The 16,386-nt window shown below is 45.8% G+C and overlaps 1 protein-coding gene and 1 long non-coding RNA gene across 2 annotated transcripts in view; both read left to right on the forward strand.

Annotated features, from left to right (window-relative positions):
* Positions 1 to 16,386, forward strand: part of LOC311065093 — a 442,153-nt gene that overhangs the window by 149,554 nt on the left and 276,213 nt on the right. The window lies entirely within an intron of this gene.
* On the forward strand, positions 2,882 to 4,171 carry LOC311065121 (protein arginine methyltransferase NDUFAF7, mitochondrial-like; the record flags this gene model as incomplete). Its single annotated transcript, XM_084085338.1, has 1 exon — positions 2,882 to 4,171. The coding sequence occupies one exon, from the start codon at positions 2,882 to 2,884 to the stop codon at positions 4,169 to 4,171; it is 1,290 nt and encodes a 429-aa protein (XP_083941464.1).

Consider the following 16,386-nt stretch of genomic DNA (forward strand, 5'->3'; position numbering starts at 1 on the left):
TTTCATACTTCATGCTTTCCTCTCATAGGAAGCTCCTATAGAACAGAAAGATGCTCCAGGAAACTTTGTATCTTGGCTCATTCCAAGGTAAGATGTTTAGATGATTTGTTCCAGGGACCCACCAGAAGCAAAGATTTGAGTTACAAATGTTTACTTTAAAATATATATATTCAAAGATTTGCATTTACATTTTCCCACGATTAAAAAAACAATAGCAGATCTGCAAGCTCATAGCACGGCACTCGTTGCCGTGCTATGAGCTTGTAGTTTTTTAATAGCCAAATAAATCTTAACATGACACAGATGCGTTCCCGGTCTTAATGGATTAAATGAGTGTATGTTCAGTAACAGAAGTCTCCGTGTGTTCCTTTATTCTGAGCAACACATTAGCATTGAAGCCTTCTCTGCAGACGTCAGGCAGACGTGGCTCATGTTTGAAATTGAACGATAACTCCCAAAGCAGATCAACCATCTTGTTACATTCTGCGAGTCTCTGCAAACATAAAGTGAGAATCTATTATCGCAACTTTTGACCTCTGTACAATATTCAGTTTTTGACCCTCAGGATCCTTTGGTCTGTCTTCTGTCCTCTAAGAATATTATGATGTACATTGTCCGCTGCAAATAATACGGCCGTGTTCAACTCATTTCAAACCTCTGCAATTCAGCATAGGATCAGCAGAATCCCATCTTACTCAACATATCTACAACAAACTTAGACCGGTTTGGTGCATTTGCACTAGGACAGCTCATGGTCGGACTGCCTGTATGATTGCATGGCCAATGCTAGCAACGTTCTGCTGTCTCTTTACCAACAAAAAAAGAATTTAACACAATGTGGAGTGATTCTGGAATATAATCAAGGGTGTTTGAGTGTCTCGGTAGTTGGGTACTCATTAACAGGTTGCCCATTTGTTATTATGTCACCTTTTATGAGTCTTGCAGCTGTTTCAAGTACGTTTCTCTTCTCAGACTCTATCACCTTTTTGTTTTGTGTTGTTGAAGTAGGATCTGAGGATGTGGGATGTTTTCAACAATGCAATCTTGGCAATCTCCTTCTGCAATACATATGGCATTTGCATACCGTTCCATCGGCTGTCTTTTTAGGTATCGTTTACCATATGGGATGGAATTGGCCTGGTCAGAAACAGTCAGCTGTCCATCATCATTCATTTCAAAGTAAGCAGACATTTTTGACAAGGCTTGTTCTTGGTCCTCATTCTTTGTAGCCTGGTTCCAGACCATAGACCCCGCCCACTCTCTGAGTGAGCTCCTCTTGGTCTGGCATTATAATGTCAGCCTATGGCTTTTCACGATCGAAGAAAAATCTGTCAAATCAGAGTCGGAGGTGGGGGTGGTCTAACGACAAGCCAATCAGCGAATATCTGCTAAAACAAGCTGTGCGATGACGTCAGATGTGGGAGGATCCGTGGATCTCTTGTGATTGGTTTAGGGAAATTTGAATCCCCTCCCCCTGGTAATCGCGGACATTGCAGCCAATTTCAGACTGAAGCTCCACGCGGCTTCAGGCTGATAATCAGGCTACATTCTTTGGCCTTCAAGACTTCCTCCGCGTTGGAGCACAATCAGTCTCAAATTGCATGGGCACATCACGGTCACACCGGAAATGTGTGCTACAAACGTGATGATACACGCAGTGTGCAGCATATAGATCACTATGATAATATTCAATTCTCCCTTTGACTTCGAATGACCACTCATCATTTTGTTTATCAAAGCTTTGCAATATAGATTTTTCCAAGTTGTCTGTGGTTACCAACCAGGACGGTGCTGCAAGACTACTATGAGACACGCAAGGCGTGCAGTGCTAGGACCCTAATTGTCATACAACCCACCGACCCTTCTAAGCCAAGAGGTGATGCTAGCTGCACTGTAGAATTGTGTGTGGTAGACATGGACAGTATAAACTAGATATCGTACTAGATATTGTGATTTAAGCTACCTGCATTTTGTCAAGCTCACCACTCTTGTAAAACATCACCAAACTGATGCGATCATCACAGCAACAGGTCGCGTTGACTTCAAATCTACACCCAGGGGTCAAAAGATTACACGAAGTGCAGCGAGAGGCTCCCCTAGTTTTCAAACGTTATAACCATTTCACTTTTGAATCATCAGTGGTTCTCAAACTTTTTAATTTCAAGGACCCCCCTCAACTCTGGCAGTAACTCTGACTTGTAAGGGTCGATGTAGAACCCCCTCAATGAACCCTGAAAGTCCCTGGACCCCACTTTGAGAACCACTGAGCCATAAATGGACACAACCGCGAGGTAGACTGTGGCGGGATGCCCGGTAACCCATATAGGGGGATAAATGAATCTCAACCAATCTCAATCTTCCCATACATGGCAATCCCCATATATGGAGACAACGACCTACACAAGTCTGACATCAGAGACTCTCCTAGACTTCTATTATGGAGATAACTAACATACCTATCTCTGACATCAGAGAGCCTCTTCTGGAGCCCCATATATGAAGCTAAACAAAACATCCAAGACTTACATCATAGACCCTATCTTTGGGCATAACTGACATCGCTTGCTCCATATATTGATATGACCGACATCACCATAATGACACTAGCACCGCAGCCAAACGTATAAAATGCAAACCACAATTAGCTGGCTTTACAGCCCAAGTAGACACCTTGCACGGAGCCGGTCCCACTGATTCTCCTTCTCCGTAGCCTGCCAAGGGTCCATAATATGAACTCTTGAAGACATGCTACAAATTACAGCTACAAATCCATTTTCCGCCCTTTTAGCCAATCGGAAAGTTTGTTGTGCTGTGCTGTTGTGTCACTTCCTCCTAGGGGTTACATGGGAATGACATGAAGAAGGAAAACACACGTAGCAGAATGAGAACTCTGCACATTGTAAACAGAGTTGCTGTTTCCCATTTTCTTCCACTGGCATCAGCGAGAGGGAGAGTGGCAGCCAGCAGACGTTGTTCCTCCAACTCCAGCTCCCGGGAGCAGCAGAGACACCGTCCCTCCATGCTGAGACACCTGACCACCAAAATAAAAGCCACCGGTCCCATTTCAGTGGCCGAGTACATGAGAGAAGTGCTCACCAACCCAGTGACGGGTTATTATGTCCGCAACGACATGCTGGGTCCAGAGGGAGACTTCATCACATCACCAGAAATCAGTCAGATCTTTGGAGAGCTGCTAGGTGTTTGGTGTGTGAGTGAGTGGATGGGAGCAGGGAGCCCCAGCCAGCTGCAGCTGGTGGAGTTTGGCCCAGGACGAGGCTCCTTGGCCAGTGACGTCCTCCGAACGTTCGGTCAGCTGCACCCGGTTCTGGGTCAGACGTCGGTGTCGGTCCACCTGGTGGAGGTCAGCCCGGTTCTGAGCCAGATCCAGGCCACCTGTCTGACTGGGGAGCAGAGCCAGGCGTCTGCTAGCGAAGATGACCCATGCTACCGACATGGTACCACCACCACTGGCCTGCCCTGCTCCTGGTACCGAAGCCTGGACCATGTACCCCGAGGATTCAGCATCTATCTGGCTCACGAGTTCTTTGATGCTCTGCCGATCCACAAGTTCCAGAGAACAGAGCGAGGCTGGAGGGAAGTGATGGTGGACATAGACCCAGAGAGACCTGGCCAGCTGAGGTTCGTCATTGTCCCCAACCCCACCCTGGCCTCCTGCACCCTCATACAGACAGATGAGATGAGACAACATGTTGAGGTGTGTCCAGAAGGCGGGGTTATCGTCCAACAACTGGCCAATCGGATTGCAGAAGACGGGGGCGCGGCTCTCATCGCAGACTACGGCCACGACGGAACCAAGATGGACACGTTTAGAGGGTTCAAAGGTCACCAGCTGCATGATGTGCTGACGTCTCCGGGCCGTGCTGACCTCACGGCCGACGTGGATTTCAGCTACCTGAGGCGCCTGGCGGCCGGGGAGGGGGGCGTGGCCTGTCTGGGACCCGTCACGCAGAGACACTTCCTGAAGAACATGGGCGTCGACACCCGGCTGCAGGTCCTGTTGAGGAACTGCACCGACCTGTCCACCAGGAAGCAGCTGATCCAAAGTTATGACATGCTGACCAGCCCCAGCAAGATGGGAGAACGCTTCCACTTCTTCAGCATGCTGCAAAAGGGGATGAAGCACAGCGTTAAAACAGCTGACCCGTTTTAAGCCTTGCACCAAAAGGGACCTTGTTGACCAGGCCCAATAGGCTCTATGCACAGCAGCCATATTGGAAAGAAATTGGGCCTCTTCTTACTTCCTTCACAGGTCTTACCAATGATGCTAATTAAGGCTCTGTTCCATTCTGGTCATGGGTGCTGATATCGTGCATGTTGGCTCACTAGAAACACTCCATTTTGGTTTCCAAATGGCCCCTTATGGTGGGTGTGTAACTCTGAGAGTGTACAAATGGAACCAAATGGACCCTTACGGGTCCATTTGGTTCCATTTGTACACTCTCAGAGTTATGGGGGATTGGGGGTCCTTGAAAAAATAAGACAACCACTATGCCACAATGGAACAGAGCCTTAATTAGTATCATTGGTAACACCTGTGAAGGAAGTAAGGAAGGGGCCCAATTCATTCCCAATATGGCTGCTGTGCATAGAGCCTATTGGAGGACGCTGATTCGAATGATGTGGGTGTCATGTCTCTGCAAGTCTTCTAACGGCCACTAGGTCACAACGCGTGGCGATGCGACGCATTGTGAGCTTGTAGATCTGATATTTTCAAAGACGTCTTGAGAAAGAAAGTGCTAAATGTATGGAATATTTTCCAAATCTGGAACAAATTAAATTACAGTTTCAGATGAGGGTCCGTGGGGACAAGTACACATTTATTTATGTATTTTAAAGCAAGCTCATCTACAAGCTCACAACGTGTCACGTTGTAAGACGTTGTGAGCTTGTAGATTACTGTTAATGTTTTGATCAACTAATTGAGAAGCTCAGTTTGTATAATGTTTTTGTACATTTAAATAACATCAAATTGATTAAACACTTAAATGTTGTATTAAACTACCGAACAACGGTAACGTGCAAAAAATAGTAAAAATAGCCAATCAGCAAGTTCACAATGTGCTGCATCGTGACTACTTGTGTGCTTGTAGAGCTATTTTCACTATTTGGGATTTTTTTGGAAACTTTTTGACATGACATGCCCGAAAACAGGGATAGATTATTCATATTTTATTACATTATTGATTATTTTTCTAATAACTTAAATTGATTAGTTTGATTAACTGTTGCACCCCTGCTCATCACTGTCTGAAATGGAGACAACCCCTCTATGACAATTCCCAAAACTGTATTTAACGTTTTCATCCAGAAGGTGGCAGTAACACCATGCAGCTTAATTTCCTTTTTTGCAGCTTAATTTCCTTTGTAGTTTACTGTATTACTGCTTGCAATATTTTGCTTCCAGTTTTAATTGTAATCTTCTTTTTGGTGAATTATGGTGTATACAACCACTGAAAACACAAGTGTGTTTTAACATGTCATAATGTGTATGTATATAATGACACATTCATACATAAATAGATAATGTAATCTTGAAAGTATAAAAGCAGTTATAACAGAAGTGTGTATTTATTAACATGCTATAATGTGTATATAATGGCACAACAGGCCCCTACATACATAGATCAAGTGTTCTCGCCAACAGTCAGTGGTGCACATTTTGCTCAAGTACTCAATAAAAATGTTGAAAGTATAATAAGGCTAATAAGTGGTTAATGTACGGAGCACAGTTGTAACCATGTCTGTACAGGTCACATTTCAGGTATGACCCCTTTACGGTACGTACAGTACATACAGGGTGTACATCTTTCTGTACAGCAAGGGTTCCAAGGGGGTTGTCAATTTTGGGGGGTCCCCAGATGATTAGCTTAATGTGCAACATTGTTTTCTCACTCAACGGTTAGCAAACCAACATACAGTGTAAGTGTATGCAGGGTATCTGGTATCTATTTCTAAAGTTACAATTTAATTACTTTTAAGACCTTTTTAATATCAAATTGACCAAATTGTCAAATATTTCGTAAGAGGCAAAAATTGTGAAAATAGACGGTCTACAAGCTCACAACGCCTCGCACTGCGAGGCGTTGTGATCTTGTAGTTCGTCTATTTTCGCAATATTTATCTGTGGAACCAAGTCAAACTAAATGTAATGCCTCAACTCTTACAATTCCAAGTGCTTGTGACGGTGAGGGGGGTCCCCAGTTCAAATATGATTGAACCCTAGCATCATTTACTAACCAATGCTCTTAACTGAAACTTCGAAACTTCGAAACTTCAATTAAGTAACAGGTCAGCACTGTTACTTAATTGAAAATTCCAATCATCCAAACATTTAGTAAAATATTCTTAAAAAATGTATGTATATATATATATATATATATATATATATATATATATATATATATATATATATATATATATACTGTATAGAGCTGTATAGAGCTGAAGTGGTTAATGTATGTTTTGTAATAATAATAATAAAAATCTCCAAAGTACTAGTAACTAATGTTTTCAAATAATTGTAGTGGAGTAAAAGTACAACATTTGCGTAAGTGGATGTGCGGTGTTTGACAATAGTTTTTTTCTTTTTTTATCTTTGAACTTGCCTACAATCCCTTTAAGAGAGAAATATAGAAAATGTTAAAATATGGAGATAAGAGGTTTCTGCCCAACAGCAAAGACTTGACCCAATTAGGTGATGTGTATGCGAGTTAGACTGCGTGCGTGCACGCGCGCGCGCGCGTGTGTGTGTGTGTGTGTGTGTGTGTGTGTGTGTGTGTGTGTGTGTGTGTGTGTGTGTGTGTGTGTGTGTTCATGTACTGTGAGTTCTCTGTACAGTGTTGACAGACAGAAGCCAGCTGCCCTCCTTGCATTCCTCTCTCTCTCTCTCTCTCTCTCTCTCTCTCTCTCTCTCTCTCTCTCTCTCTCTCTCTCTCTCTCTCTCTCTCTCTCTCTCTCTCTCCTTAATACTGTACACACTCTCACAGTCATTCTCTGCTCCTGTATTCCCATACACATCAGCACACATGCACGCACACGCGCACGCACGCACGCACACACACACACACACACACACACACACACACACACACACACACACACACACACACACACACACACACACACACACACACACACACACACACACACGTTTGTATTAGTATACTTGTGAGGACACCAACATTTCCGGACAGCAATTGTCTGAATGCTATTTTTTTGTTGTTCTCATTTTTAACCCTAACCCAAAAGCTCAAAATAATAACGATAAAAATATATTTATATAGCGCTTTTCTTGGTACTCAAAGTCGCTTCACAACAAAAACATATGAAAGAAACAACTTTATTAAAGGAGAATTCCGGTCATTTTAAGTGTTATGTTTGATGTGTGTCAAATCACTTACCAACGTAGAAATGAAAATCGCGTTACTCGACAGATCCCCCTGTCAACCCCCACCGTTGCCATGATACTCCTATCGTGGATAGCCCAAATTCGCCTATTTTAACAAATGTAAAGTCTGTTTTTTTCTCCTAGTACTCATTGTGGAGTCCCATGATAACGTAACAGGCGCTAAAACTCCCGACAAGCTAACAGCTAATAACAGAACGAGCTAACGCTGGGGCTGCTTATCTCTCTGCATGGCAGCCCCAGGTTGCCAGGTCGGGAGAGAAACCAGCAACCAGCATTAGCTCGTTCTGTTATTAGCCGTTAGCTTGTCGGGAGTTTTAGCGCCTGTTACATTATCATGGGACTCAACAATGAGTACTAGAAGCAAAAAAACAGACTTTGCATTTGTTAAAATAGGCGAATTTGGGCTATCCACGATAGGAGTATCATGCCAACGGTGGGGGTTGACAGGGGGATCTGTCGAGTAACGCGATTTTCATTTCTACGTTGGTAAGTGATTTGACACACATCAAACATAACACTTAAAATGACCGGAATTCTCCTTTAAGAGAGAAAGGCGGGGGAAAGCGAGTCTGAAAAGGTGGGGTTTTGAGGGAGGCTTTGAACAGGGCAAGGGTGGGGCGGCTTTGATGTGAGGTGGGAGTGTGAGGGGGGCTGCAGCTGAGAAAGCCCCGTCACCTGCAGGTGTGTTTCTTTGTTTTGGTGATGTCCAAGAGGTTGGCTTCACCAGACCTGAGGGAGCAGGAAGGGGCGTGGCGTTTGAGGAGGAGGAGGTCAGAGAGGTAACAGGGATCCTGGATGTTGAGGGCCTTGTAGGTGGTGAGTGGTGGGAAAAAAGGTTCATTTTAGTGAACGAGCGATTTCGTTCACGGCAATGATTCGTTCAAATGATTTGTTCACGTTCTCGTTCAGTAGCGCTATTTTCTAGTGTTCAAAATTTACTCGAGTAAAAGTACAAAAGTATTGGCATCAAAATATACTTAAAGAACCAAAAGTGAAAGTACTAACATATTTGAAAATAGCCGATCTACAAGCTCACAATGTGTCGCAATGCGTCGCGATGCGACGCTTTGTGAGCTTGTAGATCTGCTATTTTCAAATAGCCTAGGTATAAAATAGGGCTAAAGTGGTTAATGTATGTTTTATAATGTGTGTAAAACACCATCGCGGGAGGCGCGTGAACGTAACAGTTTCAGAGAGTGAACGAGCTCGTTCGTGTTCACAGCAAATTAACTAGTTCTTTTGAACGAATCGATCATGAACGACACATCACTAGTATTTCGAAATATATTCTGTGTTTGTCTGGGAGCCAGCGAAGGTCATGGAGGCCTGGGGTGATGTGGTCTCAGGATCGGGTTCTGGTGGGCAAAATAGCCGATCTCACAACGTGTCACCCTGCGATGCGTTATGAAGTTGAGGGTAAAAAAGTGGAAAACACTGTTAATTTTGGCAGCACATTTTGATTTTGTTTTAGTCACATAGTCTTTTGAATAAAATTCAATTTAGTTTTAGTTTTTATTCATTTTGATAAACTATATATGAAACAAAAGTTTGTGCATCAGTAGATGTTTTGTTAAAGACGGGGTGCCGTGATTTTCAGTGATTTCCCCCCCCCCCTAAAACATAATCATCAGGTATTATGGTTATACTAGGAGGAAGATTTTTTTCAAAAAAGTGTACAGAAAGTGTTAAAATTATGTTTTTATGTGGACACGCCTCCAGTTCATTAAGTATACCTGGTTCTCACCTTAGCACCTCCTCCATCACCTTAGCACCACCCACCTGTCCTAGTCCCTCCTCCTCCTCATGCCCACACCTGTTGTGTTATGATAATGAGGGGGAGGGTATATTTTTACACGTTTGACCCTCAAGGTTTCAGCCTCCAGGAAGAAACTCAAAATAGTCAGAGAAGACATAAAACGTGGAAACGTGTGGAAACGCGTGGAAACGCGTGGAAACGTGGAAACGCGTAATACGACGCGCGCGGCCCTAAACAGCGCCATCAGGAAAGCGAAAAAGGCCTACACTGAAAAGATGCAAGACCAACTCAGCAATGGCAACATCAGGAGCACGTGGCAGGCGGTACACACCTTGATAGACTGCAAAACAAGAACCAGAAGCGAGGTGAACCTGCCTGCCTCCCTCCCTAACGAACTGAACACTTTCTATGGCCGGTTTGAGATCAGCTCCAACCACGGCAGCCAAGCGGGGGCATCAGCAACACCAGCAGAGGAGAACCCTCTAATCATCTCGGAGAGAGAAGTGCGTACAGCCTTTGCACGGGTCAACATCCACAAGGCAGCCGGACCTGATGGAATCCCAGGCCGGGTCCTTAAGGCATGTGCAGACCAGCTGGCAGGTGTCTTCGCTAACATCTTTAACCTCTCCCTCTCCCAGGCTGTGGTCCCTGCAGGGTTCAAAATGTCAACCATTGTGCCCATTCCCAAAAAGGCCAGAGTGACATGCCTGAATGACTGGAGACCTGTCGCTCTCACCCCGATCGTCAGCAAGTGCTTCGAGAAACTGGTGAGGGAATACATCAGCTCCACGCTACCTGCCTCGCTGGATCCGTGGCAGTATGCATACCGCAAAAACAGATCCACCGACGACGCTATTGCCATGGCTCTCCACACCGTCCTCTCGCACATGGACAACAAGCTGCTGAAGGACAAATATGTACGTATGCTGTTCGTGGACTACAGCTCAGCATTCAACACCATTGTCCCAGCAATACTTGACAAAAAGCTCAGAGACCTAGGGCTACACCCAAGCATGTGCGACTGGATACAGGACTTCCTGTCCAACCGACATCAGGTGGTGAGAATGGGCAGCATCACATCTGACCCCCTGACCCTCAACACCGGAGCACCCCAGGGATACGTGCTGAGCCCTCTCCTCTACTCCCTGTACACGTATGACTGCATAGCCACACATGTCTCCAACACCATCATAAAGTACGCCGACGACACGTCAGTGATAGGCCGAGTCTGACTACAGAGATGAGATCAACTCACTGGCGTTCTGGTGCCGGGAGAACAACCTCGCTCTCAACGTCGACAAGACCAAAGAACTGATCGTGGACTTCAGGAGGCCGCGGAGAGACCATGCGCCCATCCTCATCGACGGTGCTGCAGTGGAAAGGGTCAGCGAGTTCAAGTTCCTCGGAGTACACATCGAGGAGGACCTTAAATGGGAGACGCACACCACACACGTGAAGAAAAAGGCTCAGCAGAGACTGTACTGGCTCCGCCGCCTGAATAAGCTTGGAGTAGGACAGCGCATCCTCAAGCTGTACTACAACAGTTCGGTTGAAGGCGTCCTAACAGGCTGCATCACGGCCTGGTACGGGAACTGCACTGCCCGAGAGAAGATCAACCTACAGCGAGTAGTGCGATCGGCAGAGCGAATAATGGGAAGCGAGCTCCCAGCGCTTCAGGATCTGTACAAGAAGCGGTGCGTGGTCAAAGCCAAGCGCATCATTAAGGACAAGTACCACCCAAGTCACAGACTGTTCAGAACCCTACAACGACCGCGACCGGGCAAGGGGACCTACCGCAGTATCAAGAGTTCCACCACCAGGTTCTGGAATAGTTTTAACCCGGCTGCTGTCAGAATGCTGAATGAAGCATGAGCCCTCTTCAGCAGCCTGACAACAGGCGGTACTGCCCAGCTGGTTGCAGACTTTTCTGGCTCTTCCTGAACACACCTGTGGATTATTATACCAGGAAATGACTTGGACTTATGAGGAATCATACCAGCGAAAAACCCTTCAGGTGTACAGTTTGTGACAAAAGCTTTAGTCAAAATGCTAATCTTTAAGAAACACATGTTGATACACACAGAGGAAAGCCTTTAGCGGTACACTTTGTGGCAAAAGCTTTAGTCAAAATGCTAAAGATTACTTTTTGTTGCTCTCCCTCATGGAGCTACCTGCGGATTATACCAGGGTCAGTCCACCCTTAGGTGAACACGCACTGACCCTCTGCACCTTAATCCCCATGTATTACGCACAAACTTTTTTTATTTATTATATTTTTTATTATTGCGCTCTTTTTTCTCTCTAAGCACCTTAGCGTCTATAAGTATATCATGCACAGTATACACATACATTGCTGCTATGCTCAGGCACCTTAGTTTGTCTCTTATCTCAGGTACTTTGTAAATATGTAGATAACTTGTTTTTGGCCTTCTATTGTTCTCTTGTTGATCTCCTTCCCACTTGCCCCCTACCCCTCTTCTTCTTCTCTCTCCCCACTCTTCTTTCTACGGAATCTAACGTTGCGATGGGAGTGATGTACAAAAACAAATTTCACCCACTTTTTTACCTTGTAAACCTGTGATGTGACAATAAACCTGATTCTGATTCTGATTCTGATTCTGATTCTAAAACACCACAAAAACACCACCAGGGGGCTTAATGAAATTCTATCAACCTCATAGACACATGAAAAAGTGAAAAGGTGCAAAACCATGGCACCACCTCTTTAACTGAAAGACTCTGGGAGTACCAGTGACAACCAGGAACCGACTGGGTGACAAACACAAAGAGTGTGGTGACATCTGGAGAGACAGAGGAAGAACCCAAAAGCAAGCTACAGACTGCGGTAGGGTGACCAGATCCAAACTATTGCTTTCCGTTGTAAATAGGTTCAAAATGCAACAAATAAAACAAGCTTGTAAATAACTGTTCTAACTTGATTCTGTATGTTGAACTTGAATTCTTGTTGGAATGGACATCATTCTCTACAGCTCCTGCAGTACTCCTATTTCTCTTTTGATTAGATCAGCGTTGCTGCAGCAGTTCCTCTGATCATTGTCTTTCAAAATAACTGCCTCCCTGACCACAATGTTTAATAATATTAGGCTCTATGCACAGCAGCCATATTCTCCCTTCCTTTTCTCAATTCCACTTCCCTATAGAGGCAACATGCTCAATATCAGCACCCTGACTCTGTTTGACCTGAATGGAACAGAGCCTTCATTAGTATCATTGGTAACGCCTGTGAAGGAAGTAAGGAAGCGGCCCAATTTCTTTCCAATATGGCTGCTGTGCTTTAGAGCCTATATTCAACGTGTACAGAACCGGCAAAATCAGCACAACAACAAAACTTTTCTGCTTCTTTCTCTCCGTCCCGCTCTCTTCTCCGCCCGCTCTCACGCTCCCTCTTCCGCTAGACAGAGGAACTTTCCAAGTCTTACTCTTCTCCCACGAGCGACCGGTACTTTCTTAGCCTGAGCACGGCTGAGCGAAAGCAGACTGTTGACTCACAGAGCTGCTGTGTGAAACAGAACGCTAAGCAAGTATTTACCAATTCTCTGATTTTAATAAGGAAGGGTTGGAAGCCGGTTTGAGTTTGAATTAACACTGTTGGCTGTGTGTGTGTGTGTGTGTGTGTGTGTGTGTGTGTGTGTGTGTGTGTGTGTGTGTGTGTGTGTGTGTGTGTGTGTTGTGTGTGTGTGTGTGTGTGTGTGTGTGTGTGTGTGTGTGTGTGTGTGTGTGTGTGTGTGTGTGTGTGTGTGTGTGTGTGTGTGTGTGTGTGTTTGTGTGTAGGTGTGTGTGTGTGTGTGTGTGTGTGTGTGTGTGTGTGTGTGTGTGTGTGTGTGTGTGTGTGTGTGTGTGTGTGTGTGTGTGTGTACTTGTTGTGAGGACATAATAAACATTAGGACAGCATTGGAAATAGTTGAACATAACCAAAAAATAGCACATCTAGATCTTGTATTATATGCTATTTTTCAGTGCGCGACATCGGCAGACAGCTTAAGTATAAGATAGGGAACACTCTAACCCCAACCCCTAAACCAAACTTAAACCACACACCCACACACACACGCGCACACACACACACACACACACACACACACACACACACACACACACACACACACGTGTAACCACCATGCGAAGAGCTGCACCAGTAGACCTTAAGTGGGGAACATAAAAAATTAAGAACTGTTTACATTTGAATTTTTACGTTGCGAAAACACACAATTTCTCGTTCTCGCCAAGGTGGCTGACATCTGAAGTGCACAGCACCCGCCTGACCACCGTCTATCAACGGCAAGCATTTAGACCTAATGCTGGGCAGCTATTTGCATTAATATGTAAGTAATTACTGTCGGTGGTGGAAAGTAACTAAGTACATTTACTCAAGTGCTGTACAATTTTGAGTTACTAGAGTATTTCCAATTTCCAATACTTCTATATACTTCTACTCCACTACATCTCAAAGGCAAATATTGTACTTTTACTCCAATATAATTCTTTGAAAACTTTGGTTACTAATTACTTTGTAGATTTTGATTATTATTATTACAAAACCACCTCAGACATATGCTTTGGCAATTTGAAAATAGCATATCTACAAGCTCACGACATGTCGCAAAGCTTGTAGATCTGCTATTTTCAAAGGATCTTTATTCATTTGAAAACCTGTGAAATGGGACCTTCTGTCAGGATCTGTGTCTCTGAATCTTATTAGTATTGTTTATTGTTCTCCTTGTACTTTTTATGTAGTGATGTTCTAGTGTTTCCTGTCTACCCTAGTGTTTGCTACCTGTCTTGTATCACCTCCCTCTGATTAGTTATGTTCTCCACCTGTGTCCTGTTGTGCCCCAGCCAATCCCTGTGTTGATTGTCTTTGAGTTTCACCTGTGTCTAGTTTAGTCTGTCTATTTAAGTCCTGTGTTTGTAAGTGTTCCCTTGTCAGGTTATAGCCATTGTTACAGTGTTCCTGCTTGTGTCTGTCCTGCTATAATCCTGTTAAAGTTTTAATAAATACATTGCATTAGACCTTCCTGCCTGCGTTGGTCTGCTTCTGGGTCCTCACCTGCCTTACATCGTGACAGTATAACCTGACCATCATGGACCCAGCAGAACTGCAGGAGATCGACGAAGACCTACTAGCAATTACTAGTTATGTAGGATGCAGTTAAGAAAACCACCTGTGTTTGGGAGCAGGAGACAGCTCTTAGGTCGGCACTTAAAGAGGTTTTTTGCTTTATGAAGAAGAGACCAGACCTAGCAAGATTGGTGGATGGAACGGCAAAGGAACTAACCTCCATTTTAGCATCCTTGCTATCCAACAACCATCTGCGGCCTGTAACCCCCGTTTCCCCTGCATCCCAGCCTGCTCTCCTGTCAGCTACTCCCCGGCCTGCAAGCCTCCAGCTGGCTTGTGACCAGCCTGCTCCAGCGATTCGGCTTGGGTTCATGAGTCTTGAACCCACCTGCCCTCCTGACCCTGTGCTTCCTGAACTAACCTGTCTTGGGTCTGCCAGGAGAAGGCGTGGTCGCCATCGCTCCCGCTTCCAACAGTGCAACTGGCTGCCTAGCGTCCAGGAGCCCTCACCGTCCAGCGCCGCCGAGACGCTGCCGCCGGCTAGCGCCGCCGAGACGGTGCAGCTCAACGTTACGGAGACTGTGCCGCCATTGCAGCTCAGCGCCGCAGAGGCCCCGCCGCCGCAGCTCAGTGCCGCAGAGGCCCCGCCGCCGCAGCTCAGTGCCGCAGAGGCCCCGCCGCCACAGCTCAGTGCCGCAGAGGCCCCGCCGCCACAGCTCATCGCAGCAGAGGCTTCGCCGCCGCAGCTCATCGCAGCAGAGGCTTCGCCGCCGCAGCTCATCGCAGCAGAGGCTTCGCCGCCGCAGCTCATCGGAGCAGAGGCTTCGCTGCCACAGCTCAGCGCCGCAGAGGCTTCGCTGCCACAGCTCAGCGCCGCAGAGGCTTCGCCGCCACAGCTCAGCGCCGCAGAGGCTTCGCCGCCGCAGCTCATCGCAGCAGAGGCTTCGCCGCCACAGCTCGCAGTTACTGAGGCTCCGCTACAGCCTTCTGCTCCACCTGAACCCCTGTCAGCTTCCTCGGCTGACAAACCTAAGCAGTCTGAACATTATGAGCTTCCACCGGCACTCCAGAGGTCTGTCTTCGCCCCTGTCCCACCGCCCATCAGCCCTTTTGTTCCCCGGGTCTCAGGGCCTCAGTATCCACAGACTGTTACGTCTCCCCAGCCCCCTCTGCTCGGCTCTGGAGCTCCATGCCCACCTGCAAGAGGTTCAGTTGGTCCACAAACCAATCCGGTGACTGCTCTTCCGATCTGTCTGTCTGCCTGTATGTCTGTATGTATGTCTGCTAGTGTGTATGCCAGTCTTCTTGTACGTCTGTCTACTCCCCAGTCGTTTAGTTCCTCTTCTGTCCTGTTTAACCGCCTGTTATGTCAGACCGCCTGTTTGTCCGCCTGTCTGTCTGTCTGTCAGTTAGTATGTTTGTCTCTTGGTTTGTCTCATCTTGTGCCAGTCTGTTTGTCTATGTGCTTGTCTGCATGTTTGTCTGTGTGTCTCTCAATCAGTTAAGTCTGTTCGTTTTTGTGTCCACCTATGGTTAGTTTTTTGTCTTGCCTTGCCCAATGCCAGTCCAATGTTTTTGTCCTGATTTAGTCCTGCCAGTCCAGTTTTTGGTTTTGAGCCCCTCCTTTCCGACCCCCCTCCACCCACCCTGCTAGGTGTTCTGACATTGTTTTTGGGATGTCTGGAATCCATCCCTTGAGGGGGGGTACTGTCAGGATCTGTGTCTCTGAATCTTATTAGTATTGTTTATTGTTCTCCTTGTACTTTTTATGTAGTGATGTTCTAGTGTTTCCTGTCTACCCTAGTGTTTGCTACCTGTCTTGTATCACCTCCCTCTGATTAGTTATGTTCTCCACCTGTGTCCTGTTGTGCCCCAGCCAATCCCTGTGTTGATTGTCTTTGAGTTTCACCTGTGTCTAGTTTAGTCTGTCTATTTAAGTCCTGTGTTTGTAAGTGTTCCCTTGTCAGGTTATAGCCATTGTTACAGTGTTCCTGCTTGTGTCTGTCCTGCTATAATCCTGTTAAAGTTTTAATAAATACATTGCATTAGACCTTCCTGCCTGCGTTGGTCTGCTTCTGGGTCCTCACCTGCCTTACATCGTGACACCTTCTGCATAATGAG

The sequence above is a fragment of the Gymnoscopelus microlampas genome (genome assembly GCF_963454915.1).
Source record: "Gymnoscopelus microlampas genome assembly, chromosome: 17".
Taxonomy (NCBI): Eukaryota; Metazoa; Chordata; class Actinopteri; order Myctophiformes; family Myctophidae; genus Gymnoscopelus; species Gymnoscopelus microlampas.